This window comes from Oncorhynchus gorbuscha, linkage group LG21 (genome assembly GCF_021184085.1).
Source record: "Oncorhynchus gorbuscha isolate QuinsamMale2020 ecotype Even-year linkage group LG21, OgorEven_v1.0, whole genome shotgun sequence".
NCBI classification, from domain to species: Eukaryota; Metazoa; Chordata; class Actinopteri; order Salmoniformes; family Salmonidae; genus Oncorhynchus; species Oncorhynchus gorbuscha.
This window is the reverse complement of record NC_060193.1, coordinates 42,936,678-42,951,053: the sequence shown is the minus strand read 5'-3', so window position 1 is coordinate 42,951,053 and position 14,376 is coordinate 42,936,678. Positions and strand designations below refer to the sequence as shown.

The 14,376-nt window shown below is 43.3% G+C and overlaps 1 protein-coding gene across 1 annotated transcript; it reads right to left on the bottom strand.

The window, feature by feature from the left end:
* Window positions 1-2,471: 2,471 nt before the first annotated feature.
* Window positions 2,472-12,367, bottom strand: cnppd1 (cyclin Pas1/PHO80 domain containing 1). Its single transcript, XM_046319445.1, is given in 9 exon segments — window positions 2,472-6,462; window positions 7,224-7,341; window positions 7,968-8,029; window positions 10,346-10,411; window positions 10,413-10,475; window positions 11,214-11,334; window positions 11,425-11,506; window positions 11,605-11,707; window positions 12,211-12,367. Coding segments are annotated over 9 exon segments (1,323 nt in total). The 5' UTR covers window positions 12,274-12,367; the 3' UTR covers window positions 2,472-5,817.
* Window positions 12,368-14,376: the final 2,009 nt, after the last annotated feature.

The following is a 14,376-nucleotide window of genomic DNA, read 5'->3' as shown; positions in this document are numbered from 1 at the left end:
GGTCAAAAGTAGTACACTACACTACACGGGATAGGGTGCCATTTGGCACACAGATCAAATTGGATATCATCACATTTTTATGCAGATACATCACCACATTCCTCTAGTGCCATACTGTAACTTTAAGCTACAGCTAGTCCATAGAATGTCAACCACAAAGGCTTGGAATCTTGAAGATTCCACTCCTTCTGAAGATCATTGGATTTATCCTGCGCCCCATGCATCAGGCAAGCAGGGAACGATAGGTCAGAGGTCATCATCACCCTTTGTGTGTGTGTGCATGTGCGTGTGTGCCCACTTGCATGTTGGTGCTTCGGGGTTGATACGTGGCTGAAGCTCAGAGAAACAGGGGGCAACGTATAGCAGCAGCAGCTGTTGTGGGGAAGGGGGGTTCAAAGAAGCGTGTCTGACAGCCAGTCAGCGAGCTGGAGGGATTGGGGAAAGGAGAGAAAAAGGGTGTACCTACCTGGGCTGAGGGAGGTGGGGCTAGAGGCGGTGGAAGATGGAGGTAGGGCAAGAGGGCCTGACTCCCACAGGTGTTTTGAGGCTAAAAGGGTGTCATTACCTGTCGGGGTTAACACCACGGCGTGGAGCAGGACGGAGAGAGAGATGATCCCCCTGCACACATCCTCTTTGTCCACCAGGACCAGACGATGGACCTGAGGGGAAAGGATGGGAACAGGATGAGGAGTGGAAGGGGGGGAGGAGAGGATGGAGAGAGCAATGGGGCAGGATGGGGGATAAGATGGGGACAGGGTGGAGAGAGGATGGAGGGCATGATTGGGAGGGGATGGGGACAGGATGAGGACAGTATGGGGAGAGGATGGATAGTGGATTGGGGCAGGATGGGGTAGAATGGGGAGAGGATGGGAGTGTGTGGCGGGAAATGGTTGGCCGTGGTTACACAACAAGGGCGTACCGGTAGTTAAGTAGAGTAGAGCAGAGCAGTAAGAAACAGGGCTATAACCTATACAGTCTACAGTTAATACATTGAAATACATAAAAATACTAGTGGCCTAATGTCACAAACCTTCATAACTATTTATATTTCATTGTGTGGGCTAATAGAGCGAAATGTTACAGCATGGCATAACCCATTACTTTGATGTGTTTTTAAAACAAACTCATAGGAGTGGAGAGGCAGGGCCACTGTGACAGAGGACATGACCTGGATCATATTCAGTAGAGCACACCGTAGCAGAAATAACACGTTTCTAATTGGACACGTTCAGGTAGTCCCTCCCTGTTGCAGCCTGTTTTCTTCCATTTGGTGCCTTATGGACACAACCCTGGGAGGAGAGCAGAGTGGGACACTAACCTCAGCCTTAATGATGCGATCGATGACGGTCTTCAGGGGTCTCGTCAGGGAGGCACTTGACCACGCCCTCGACGAAACAGCAGCGCCGTCGGATGCACTCCTCCATGGACATGTTCATGTTGTTGGAGTATTTGACCATTTTTAGGGCCTTCCTCCAACACCGCCTGGTATAGAGGTCCTGGATGGCAGGAAGCTTGGCCCCAGTGATGTACTAGGCTGTACGCACTACCCTCTGTAGTGCCTTACGGTCAGAGGCCAAGCAGTTACCATACCTGGCAGTGATGCAACCACGATGGTGCCGCTGTAGAACCTTTTGAGGATCTGAGGACCCATACCGAATCTTTTCAGTCTCCTGATAGGGCTTTATCGTGCCCTCTTCACAACTGTCTTGGTGTGTTTGGACCAGGACAGTTTGTTGGTGATGTGGACACCAAGGAACTTGAAGCTCTCAACCTGCTCCACTACAGCCCCGATGAGGAGAATGGGGTCGTGCTCGGTCCATGCAGTTGTGAGTGAACAGGGAGTAGAGGGGATTGAGCACGCACCCAAGGGGCCCGTGTTGAGGATCAGCGTGACGGATGTGTTGTTACCTACCTTTACCACCTGGGGGCGTCCCGTCAGGAAGTCCAGGATCCAGTTGGAGAGGTGTTTAGTCCCAGGGTCCTTAGCATCTAGATGACAATAAGAGGTGAAACCTGATCCTTGATTAGCAGTCCTTCTCTGAATTGCTTTGTGAATACAGCCCACAGGGCAGGAACGCCATATATTCTGCTCCACTGCATTTGAGGAGACAAAGAAGTGAGGAATGAAAGAAATACAATTGAGATTCCAAAAGCTGATGGCTTAGGTGACAGTGCCTTAGCCTGGTCCCAGATCTGTTTGTGCAGTTTTGACAAAGAATGTGTGAATTGGTAAGACAGCCCAAACAAATCTGTGACCAGGTTAATGTCGCCTTGCTTGACACCACACATGCAGATCAGTGCCTTTGCAGTTCCCTAGATGTGAGCTCAAATGGCATATTGCTTTCTAGGGTGTGTGTGTGTGCGCGTGCCAAGACTGGGCTATTCATCTCACAATGTTGACAACTCACATTACATACTGTCTGTCAAAGTGGACAGCGATACAGACATAAATGACAAATGAAAACCAAACCTTTTAAGGGACAAACATTTTATTACAGATTTCTACACATTGAATGTTTTGTACATTGTTTACAAAATTCAAGGATTTCATGCTTCAAAATCTCAGTCCGATTTGAAAAAGGTTTTATTTAGAAAAATGTCAATGTAAAACCAAGTCAAATGTTCAAATAATCATATAAATTCCCTAGCAAGAAACTATCTTGAGTAGAAAAATATGAGAAGTGCTAACTGTTTTTCCAGGATGAGATACATAGAAACAGTACGACTTAGAATTTACATCCCCATTCAAGAATGGATATCCCCATTCGAGGAATTCTATTTCTATGCAGAAAGACATTTTCCATTTTTGAGCAGGAAGAGAAGACAAAATGGTGTATGAGTGACTTACTGTTGGTCAGGTCTCCCCGACCCAATGGGTATGTTAAAGAGGGATACTAATTAATTGCAAAAATTGAAAAACAGATCTTAAAAATAAAAATATATATTTTTTAAAGTTAATGAAAAGTTGTGTTTTGCACAATACAACTCACCTATATGAGGATGTTAGGTTTCCTTGAAAATGTTATTGGATGAAAATTGCAATCATTAGATACATTTCCAAAACAATCATGTTTGATGTCAGGCGCCATCGTATTCAAAACTCTTATTTAAAAAACAAAAACAACAGGAAACAGTAGACTGGTTATGACCTATTTCAGTTGTGTGGCATTCTGTTGGAAACACATGAAATCAGAGCGAGCCACTGCATTCTGTTGGAAACGCATGAAATCAGAGCGAGCCACTGCATTCTGTTGGAAACACATGAAATCAGAGCGAGCCACTGCATTCTGTTGGAAACACATGAAATCAGAGCGAGCCACTGCATTCTGTTGGAAAACAATGAAATCAGAGCGAGCCACTGCATTCTGTTGGAAACACATGAAATCAGAGCGAGCCACTGCATTCTGTTGGAAAACCATGAAATCAGAGCGAGCCACTGCATTCTGTTGGAAACACATGAAATCAGAGCGAGCCACTGCATTCTGTTGGAAAACCATGAAATCAGAGCGAGCCACTGCATTCTGTTGGAAAACCATGAAATCAGAGCGAGCCACTGCATTCTGTTGGAAACACATGAAATCAGAGCGAGCCACTGCATTCTGTTGGAAACACATGAAATCAGAGCGAGCCACTGCATTCTGTTGGAAAATCATGAAATCAGAGCGAGCCACTGCATTCTGTTGGAAAACCATGAAATCAGAGCGAGCCACTGCATTCTGTTGGAAAACCATGAAATCAGAGCGAGCCACTGCATTCTGTTGGAAAACCATGAAATCAGAGCGAGCCACTGCATTCTGTTGGAAACACATGAAATCAGAGAGAGCCACTGCATTCTGTTGGAAAACCATGAAATCAGAGAGAGCCACTGCATTCTGTTGGAAAACCATGAAATCAGAGAGAGCCACTGCATTCTGTTGGAAAACCATGAAATCAGAGAGAGCCACTGCATTCTGTTGGAAAACCATGAAATCAGAGAGAGCCACTGCATTCTGTTGGAAAACCATGAAATCAGAGAGAGCCACTGCATTCTGTTGGAAAACCATGAAATCAGAGAGAGCCACTGCATTCTGTTGGAAAACCATGAAATCAGAGCGAGCCACTGCATTCTGTTGGAAAACACATGAAATCAGAGCGAGCCACTGCATTCTGTTGGAAAACCATGAAATCAGAGCGAGCCACTGCATTCTGTTGGAAAACCATGAAATCAGAGCGAGCCACTGCATTCTGTTGGAAAACCATGAAATCAGAGCGAGCCACTGCATTCTGTTGGAAAACCATGAAATCAGAGCGAGCCACTGCATTCTGTTGGAAACACATGAAATCAGAGCGAGCCACTGCATTCTGTTGGAAACACATGAAATCAGAGCGAGCCACTGCATTCTGTTGGAAACACATGAAATCAGAGCGAGCCACTGCATTCTGTTGGAAAACCATGAAATCAGAGCGAGCCACTGCATTCTGTTGGAAAACCATGAAATCAGAGAGATCCACTGCATTCTGTTGGAAACACATGAAATCAGAGAGAGCCACTGAATTCTGTCATGGTAAAATAAATAGTTACTTGAAAAAAAAAAAAAAGAAAAAAAAAAAAAAAAGACTACACTCTCAGAGATGCATCTCACCCAGTGTTATCAGAGTTCAGGGTCATGTTCAGAAACAAAATGTTCATTTACTGTTGCAAAGCGGTCTAAAGCATTTCGCTACGATGTGACCTAATGAACAAGACTTGAGGGGCAACCATACTGAGATTAATTTAATGTTTTTTTCCCCCACAGGAATAATACAAATAATTGAATCTCTACTGTTGTTCAGTGCAGGGACCAGTAGCCATCTGTGGCTTTGCTGGTCTAGTTATTATTAACAAACCCCCAAAAAAGCATAAATATGTTAACATTTTAAAAATAACTGCAATAACTGAGAAAAACAAGGACCCAAAGACTCCATGGCAAATCAAATGTAGGCAAGCTAGTTGTCTCTAGCTGGAGTGCAAGTCTGTATGTGCCATCAATCCAACTCCTTGTCACTCGCTCATTGTCATGCAATGTTTGGCTTGACAAGTAGAGCAAGAGTTGGCAAGAGCACAAAAAGATCTGGCACCAGGCTAAAGTGACTCCCTTCTTAAAGCACTACAGTACTGACTTAGAAAGCAGCCTTGCTTTTGTGGAGACAACTTACTTTCTCAACATTCTCAAATGGCTATGATATCACATCAAAACTGAACTCTTCCATCTAACAACATGATTTAGCCCAACCACCACAATCCCCCTCCCATTTTCAAACATAGATAAAGTGTAGGTAGCCTGGGTACCAGTCTGTTTGTTCCATCATTCCACAAACACATCTGGTACCCAGGCTAAAGATTAGGTAGGAACAAACACTGTGTGAGTATGGTAGCCATGCTTAGACATATGTGTATTTTTACACCAAACATGAAATATTAGTTTGCCATGTACACACCTTCTAGAAACACCCATTGAAAAGCTGCGTGATCCAACCTTTGAAAAATAAACATTTGAAAAGATAAGTGCCTGAGCACAGAACTCAGATCTCACGCTGTTATGAGTTCATCTTACTTATGTACACCAATTCAGCTGGCAAACCACTGTACAAAATGTGCTACTCACCTTTAGGGGCCCTCATCTCAAATTTAAACAGTATATTCAAAAAAAAAAAAAAAAAAAAAAACACATACAAAACAAAATTTAACTTTCCTTTCACTGCAACGGATGCATTCTGAAGAACCAGCTGGTTTCATTTGGAGTCCGGCGTCATCGTCATTGAAGGGTAACGATAGTGGCTTGTTTTGTCTGTTTGCGTCTAGCTGGGCATGAGGAGAGATGGGGCTTTCTCGATGGGCAGCATGAACTGTGGGCAGCAGGGTCCGAAACGGAGCTGTGCCATGCCAGTCAGACGGGAGTCCAGGAGCATCGGGGCGGCTCCGTAGAGGAGGGGGGCAGGGGCCAGCCACGGTGCTGCCGGGTGGCCAGGCTCTAGTAGCGGAGCAGAGGTGTTCTGTGGGCCGCACTGGATGGAGCCAGGAGGGTGGCTCCCCACTGTAACCTGGCAGCCGGGGCAGTGCAGAGAGGAGGCGGACAAGGCTGGTTCAGTGTCAGGCTGGGGGTGGGGGTCAGTGTGGCTTAGTGAAGTGAGGATAGAGCCCCATAGACACAGTATAGAGGTCTGGGAGGAGGTTGGCGAGCCGTGGTTGTGGTCGTCGTGGGTGTGCAGAGTGCCAGGCCGGCGGTTGTGACTGTCGTTGCCCAAGACGCAGCAGCGAGGGAGGTTGGATGTTGGACTGGTGGTCTCTGGGACTGGGAGCAGGCCTAGTGGTGGTGGAGAGAGGCTGGAGCTCAGCAGGTGGACTTGGCGGACTGGGGCCAGGGGCTGGCTGCTCCTGGGGAGGCTGGTGGCGATAAGGCCCGCGACACTGGTCAGATACACCAGCCCCAGCATGCAGGTCACCTGGAGAGGTGAGGACGTGGATTTAGTAGATTTCTTTCATTAGGTTTTTCCTTTCCCCCCCAAACTGACTACTTTCAAAAGTGTTGCTTCTTTCAATCAACACATAGTCTACGTGGGTTTCTGCAATTTGCAGTTTTCGGAAATTGATGCGATGGAAATGTTATACTTGTGCTTTTCTTATAACTAATTTATGTGTTCTATTCATGTGCTGTTCTAATAACCAATTTCCTCACATATCAGTATATACAATTTGTCAGTAGGCCTAAACCTTGTTTTGAAAACAAAAGATATTTCAGTTTCAAGGTCCCAGCTTAGAGAGAAGAAGCCTTGTGAGGTATTGGTCACATGTATGACCCAGTATTGAATTACTTATGCAAATATAAGTTGTCTGTGTATATCCGTATAAGACAACTGCTGAGACTGCCTCAGCAGAGCTTCTGACAGATGTTCACTATGGTGCATTAAGTTTGATAGAAACTCTCCAGCGCACTGACAATGATTAATTTAAGAAAGAGTTTTAGTGTCCCTGTGTAAGAACTTCCATGACATTGACATGTTACTTTCAGGTGAGTTTGAGACTAGCGTCGTGTCCATTCGGCACAAAAACAGGAAAAAACAAAAACATACTACCCGAACGTGTCAAATAAGAAATGCTATTTTCTAGTTCAAAATGTTCTGCTACAGTGTGCCCATACTGAGCATGACCCACAACTCAGTCCTTCAGTGCACCCCACTGCCCCTGCCCTCTGACCCTTCCTCACCTTGGCAAAGTGCAGGTAGATGGCCGTCAGAGCCTGTCGCCAGGCCGCCTGCTCCAGCAGCACACAGAGGTCGGTGTAGGTGAACCAGCCTCGCTTCATCCCCTGCTTCTCTGCAATACTGGAGTCACAACAGGCCTGAGTTAATACACACTCTATGCAAACACAGAGAGAGAGATGGACGTAGAACAGAGTCTGGCAAACAAATGACTATGCGCATGTGACACACACAACCCACCCTGTTTGAACTAGCAGCTAGCTCTGTATCAGATCTACAGTCCCTATGCCAGGCAAATTACGACAAGAACTCAACACTACTAATTTAGTTCTTCTCTGAAAAATCACGGGGCCTACAAAAATAGAAGTATCTATGACATTCCCAACCCTTCATAGCTTCTTGTGTTTCTAATGCATTAGGAGTCACACACCCACCCTGACCAATTTTTTTTTTTTTTTTTTTTTACAAGAAGCCCAAACAGATAAAATTTGACTAAAACAATCATTTCAAATCTGGCATACATTTGTATACGATCACAAGCACTGTATCTCTATTATGCATAGGAATACTTTGGAAGAGTTACAGAATTTAAAAAAACGCATGGAAATATTTTGCTGGTGTTTTTACGTTCAACAAATTTAGGTGGCCAAATAAAATCACCGACGGGTCAAATTCGGCCCGCAGGGAGACAGTTGGGGAAACCTGCACTAGCATAAAAAACTATCTACGTGAAAACAAGAACCACAAACCTAGTTTCGAGTTGATTCAGTATGCCAAAGTAGTCCCCGGGCTCAGTGAAGAGGCTCCACTCCTGAAACACAGAAGTGAGAGCAGCTGTCAGATTGTAAATTATGGCCATACAAATACAGTACAATGGGATTTAAATATTAGTGATGTGCGGGTTGACACAAACTACATTCCCTGTGGTTATAACAGCAGGTGGGTGGGTCTAGGGTCATGAAATATTGTGTGGATGACAGGGGGGGGGGTGCGCAGCGAAGCACGAGAGCGAACTTCACTCAACTTTCCAGAGTTTTACCCCTTAGTTTTACCCATTAGTTAACTTGAAGAGTTTGGACACACCTACACATTCAAAGGTTTTTGTGTCTTGTTTATTTGTACCATTTTTGACATTGTAGAATAATAGCAAAGACGTCAAAACACCACATGTAGAAACCAAAAAGTGTTAAACAAATCAAAAATCTACATTTGAGATTCTTCAAAGTAGCCACCCTTTGCCTTGACAGCTTTGCGCACTCTTGGCATTCTCTTAACCAGCTTCATGAGGAATGCTTTTCCAACAGTCTTGAAGGAGTTCCTACATATTGTATGCTGAATACTTGTTGGCTGCTTTTCCGTCACTCTGTGGTCCAACTCAACCGAAACCATCTCAAATTGGGTTGATGTCAGGGGATTGTGGAGGCCAGGTCATCTGATGCAGCACTCTCCGTTCTTGGTCAAATAGTCCTTACACAGCCTGGAGGTGTGTTGGGCAATTGTCCTGTTGAAAAACAAATGATAGTCCCACTAAGCGCAAACCAGATGGGATTGCTGCAGAATGCTGTGGTAGCCATGCTGGTCAAGTGTGCCTTGAATTCTAAATAAATCACTGAGTGTCACCAGCAATGCACCTCCACACCTCCTAAATGCTTCACGGTGGGATTCACACATGCAGAGATCATCCGTTCACCTACTCTGCTTCTCACAAAGACACAGTTTGAACTCATCAGACCAAAGGACAGATTTCCACCGGTCTAATGTCAATTGCTCGTGTTTCTTGGCCCAAGCAAGTCTCTTCTTCATATTGGTGTCCTTTAGTAGTGGTTTCTTTGCAGCAATTTGACCATGAAGGTCAAATTGAACTCTGAACAGCTGATGTTGAGATGTGTCTGTTACTCTAACTCTAATGAACTTATCCTCTGCAGCAGAGGTAACTCTGGGTCTTCCTTTCTTGTGGCAGTCCTCATGAGAGCCAGTTTCATCATAGCACTTGATGTTTTTTTTAACTGCACTTGAAGAAACTTTCAAAGTTACACACACACACACACACACACACACACACACACACACACACACACACACACACACACACACCGGATACACCCCAATCGTAAAATGCTTTTGGGATGGGGCCAGGCATAAAAAGAGAATGTCGAGTTAAATTCAATAAGAGAAAAGCTACGAAATGGAGAGTTGAAAAAAAAGAATAGAAAAAAGTCATGTTTGGAAAAGATTTGGTGAAGTGGTAAAAGAGGATGATAGCCGGCTATGTTATGCGTGATGATTGTGAGGCGCTATACTTTCAAATATGACACTTCAAGGGAACTGTATCCAACTGTGCAGATGGGTTAAATGGAAACACTGACTTTAGGTCTATAACCTCTCACACAGCCTTAATATTAACTCCTGCAGAATTGAGCATTTCTTGCAATAAAATGATACACCAAATGTAGGAAACATTTTGACTCGAAAAGGATGAGAGAAATATGATTTCTTTCTTTCAGCATCTTGAGAGAAAGTGAATGCGCTGTTAGATATCATCTGTATTGGTGCCATCTTTATCAGCATCATAAAAGCTGATAGTATTTCAACCACATTAAATATGCATCCAAGCCGAAATGACATTTTTTCAGAAACCCATTTTCACAGCTTCCTACTTCCTTTACAACCAGTCAGTCACACTAATGCTATTTGGAAATTTACACAGAAAATATTTTCTCCCGGTTCCTGAACGTCTTTGCGCCATTAAAGAAGCAGAGACAACAGAACATTTTTACCAATGTCAACTAATTTGAAGCATTCTTTCTATCGATTTATGACATTCTGGTGAGCAAGGGTTTATTTATTCTTCTAGGGAAACAATGACAGAAGAGAAGCTGCATGTATCTAATTATAGACAAGATGGCTAAAAAAGCCGACCAAAATGTCAGAATTTTTTAGCAGAAACATATCTAAAATCAGGCAACAAGTAAAATCCTGCACCTTCTGTCAAAAAAAAAGTGTTCTGCCGGGGGGAGGGGGGGGGGACTAGCGGTTGACCCACACACCACTATTAAATACATGGCTCTGAGTAGAACCACACGCTTCTGGGCCTGTGGTGTAGTATGTAATACTACGTATAACTTACAATGGCGTCGAGGAAATTCATCTCCAGGGTGTTGACAGTCTGGACGTCCAGTTTCCCAGCTGCCCCCCCACTCGTCGTTGAACACCTCCTCGTCCTCCCCTTCGTCGTACAAATACTTGCTGGCAACCATCTGGAGGAAAGGCGACACGGGATTAGGAGGTTAAGATCAGTCCATATGTCATAGAAAGCAAGTTGTGTTTGCATCCATCTCCTCACACGTCTGCTAAATGGCATATATTATTATTATTATTATTACATACTAACACAGGAGGTTCCATCTGATTAATTCCATTACTGGTTATTTTTTGACTTGAACATTGTTATTGACTGATGTACTGTATTGTTGAAGCTATCACATAAGCATTTTGCTGCGTCTTCTATACCTGCTGTAAACTGTACGTGACGAGTAAAATATGATTTGATAACATGACAGGATGCTTTCCCAGACACACTCTTACGTCTACCCCTGGTCTAAAAACACATTGTGTGGCTGCGGGAAATTCTAAATTGAACAAGAATTGGGTGTAGTATATGGGTCTGGGCCTTACATGCCCAGCAATTACAGAGACCCATGTTCATAACAAGCTGTACTGTGCCCATCACATGTATAGCCATGGCCTAATTCTGGTGAGAGGACCTAATACTTATCACATGGGCTAAATAGCCTTTGACTAATTCTGGCGGGACAACCGGTGAGTCGCAAATGGCACCCATTCCAATTAATCAACAAAAGATTTTTGGCACATGCTTTCGTAAACAACAGGTGTAGACGAACAGTGAAATGCAGATCTTGGGTCTGGTCATAAGCAGTACACTACAAAGGGAATAGGGTGCCATTTCAGACGCATCCAACCTTTGGCCCACATACCATGGAGATCAGGAAGAGGTCCGAGGAGGAGATCTTTTGCAGGTATTCGGGGTTCCTGTGTCGTAGCCTTTCGATGTAGACCAGGGCCAACATCATGGCACACGGAGAGATGCACGCCTCCCTGAAAAACAGACCACGTGGTACATTAAGTTATGGAGACCATTACACGCCCAGAAAGGATAACAAGTGTCAACATTCACTGACAACATACCTCGCGACATGAGCAGCATATTTCTTGTGCAGTTTTCGAATTGGGCTCGGGGCAGATTTCTGAAGGAGTTCCACAGCAATATCTAGAAATCATTTTCCGAACATAAAAGAATCAAATCATTCAAATTCACAATACAGTCACACGCGGACAGGACATAACCTAACAGACAGAATAGCTAACCTGTAACAGGACAGGAAAGGGAATCTGGAGACCCGTCTTGGTCCAGGCCATAGTACAATCGCTTCCGCACTCTCTCTGACAGTTTCTGATGTTCAGGAAGAAACTGTGAAGGCAGATCAGAGAGCTAAGTGAATCATTGAGCGAAGGGCCGACATGACAAAAACGAACCTGAAATAACGCTAACGTCAAGTTAGCCAACTTTACACAACCAAGTCATGTCAACACGGTTGGAATAAGTTAGCAATCCCACAAATTGCCTCTTATAGTCGGTTATCCTACTGTGTTTTCTGGCTACCGTTCTACGAGGTTAACGTTCGCTTCGAGTTGTCACCTAAATCCAGAACAGCCACAATCACATGTAGCTAACGTTAGCAGGCTGGTTAGCTTCGTTAACGCGTGAGCTAGTACACTACTGTCCAGTAAGCGTTAAACTTGCCGTGTTTTTTGATGTTCAATTAAAAGGCATACAACACGTTGTTTAACCTGGTATGCATATTTAAAATCCGATTATTACCAAATAGGTCACATCAACCCGTTTGCGATCATATTTAACCACCTAAACTAGCCAATTCAGCTAGCGTCACTCGCCATGATAGGCTAACTTACCGTAAACTCCTGAAAGTCAGAAAACTGAAATGTTCGTTCACTAAACAATTCTTCGAAATCCATGCTGGTCTATCCAACATTAGCCAAATAGTAGAAATAGAAAACTCGAGTTGGGGGAAAAAAATATATATATATATATATATATATATAAAACGGCGCCTGGTTTTACTCAGGCTAGCTACCTAGCACAACAGTAACCCCCGTTGTGACATCTGACAAGCCCGCTTATAAAACCAATCAGCAGCTGAGATGGAGGGAGGGAACCGTTTTGAGAACAGTTATGCAACGTACTGTATGGATACAAAATGTCTAATAATATAAAGCTATCAATATGGTAAATTAGCAAAAACAGAGCCCACTTTGTCATTATACATTTTTAATTATACCATTTATTAACATATATACAAAGAAAAAACAAACCATTGATGTATTTGACTTCCAGGCATGGACAGATGCCACACCCACACACATTGTCACTCTTCCAAAGGCAAAGATCACACTACAGACAAACTATGCCCCCCAAATCACATTTTAAAAAAGTTTGACATTGTGTCAAAGCAGTTAATATCTTTACAAACATTTCTGGAAGGCACAAATGGAACGGATTCAAACACATGTATTTGATACCATTCCACCTATCCGCTCCAGCCATTGCCACAAGCCCGTTCTCCCCAATGAAGGTGCCACCAACCTCCTGTGGTGTCAATGTCACTCATGTCACAGATAACATTTCAAATTCATGGTGCATTAAGTGTAAATCATTTGACTGCACCAGTTTGCGCACATTGTACACCTACAAATGATTGACTGCTGTAGTGGAGCAATTATTTGGTAGCAGAACAACTCTAGCTCTTTGGTATTACTTCTGCAGTCACAAATGCTCAAATGCATTTGGGATTCATCTATTTATTTCACAGTCTGCAATAACTTTTCATGATGTAAAGTCTGCTGTGCACTAACTATATGGATGGTAAGTATGTCCGTTTTCACGTCCCCTTGATTAATGCAGACAGTTTCCAATTCAACCCCAAACCCGTAACCCTAGGAGACTTAACATAGATTTAAAGTCCCCATTCTCTCTCAAATAAACTAAAGTTCAGCTAAATGGCTAGATCTTCCCTTATGGCCCTTTTTAAAATCAACTAAACAGAATTTGACAATGAATAAATGGAGTGTGATTATTATCAACAGATACTGACAAACTCCACACTGCCTTGGGAATTATATTTACAAATTCAAACAGATTAATTTCTTCCATTAAAATATACACTTGACAGTAGTTCTGTACTCAAAACGGGTAGCAGCATACAGGCTTGAGGATTGGGTTCATTCATAGTTAAAGGTTTGCTTTTCCGCTACTAATTTAGTCAATTCTATCGATTCTGTTCCCTTTAATATACTGCCAGTAGTTCTTATTGATCACCATTGGTGACAATTCAAAGTTTTACATGTATCAGTCAACACCTAGACTGTACTGTACATGACAATGCCCAAGTCTGATTGGAGTAAAATTGATGCAGCTCTAAAAATCTCATTTACAATGAACCTGTTCAATAAGATCTGCTGTGAATACAACAAATTCACTTCTCAACCCCTAAACATTAGTCAACCATTTAGTCTCGTGAGACTGTGCCAAACTGCCGATACCTGCGTTTAAGGTATTCGTCTACTTTGGACTTGCTGCCGCTTCTGTGGACCGCTGCAATCAAACGACTTCAGACAGCAAGAAGACGGATTATACTGAATCAGTCGGCACTAATCACTCATGCACAGACGCACGTAACATAACTGGTACAGTAGTGTTTTTCAACAGACTGTGGGATGAGACAACAGCCACGGATCATTTGGAGAAATCAGGTGTTTAACATCGTTCAAATTTTGGAAGGGGAGGGAACGTTTGGCTTCTAAACGTGCCCGTAATTTGCAGAAAGTGTGTGTGTGGGGGGGGGGACTACAGCACTGCTTCCGCTGCTCATTCTAGTGTCTTTTCTGACACATCTCTCCCCAGAACTTTGTCAAGCATCTGACTCATTTTAAATGTAGATGTTTTTTTTTTTACATTGGATATTAATTACGCACGAAACGACATTTAAAAAATAATGCAATAAAGAGGGACTACCTGGACTTGTCCAATAAGAAACAAAAAGTTTTTATTTTATTTTTTAA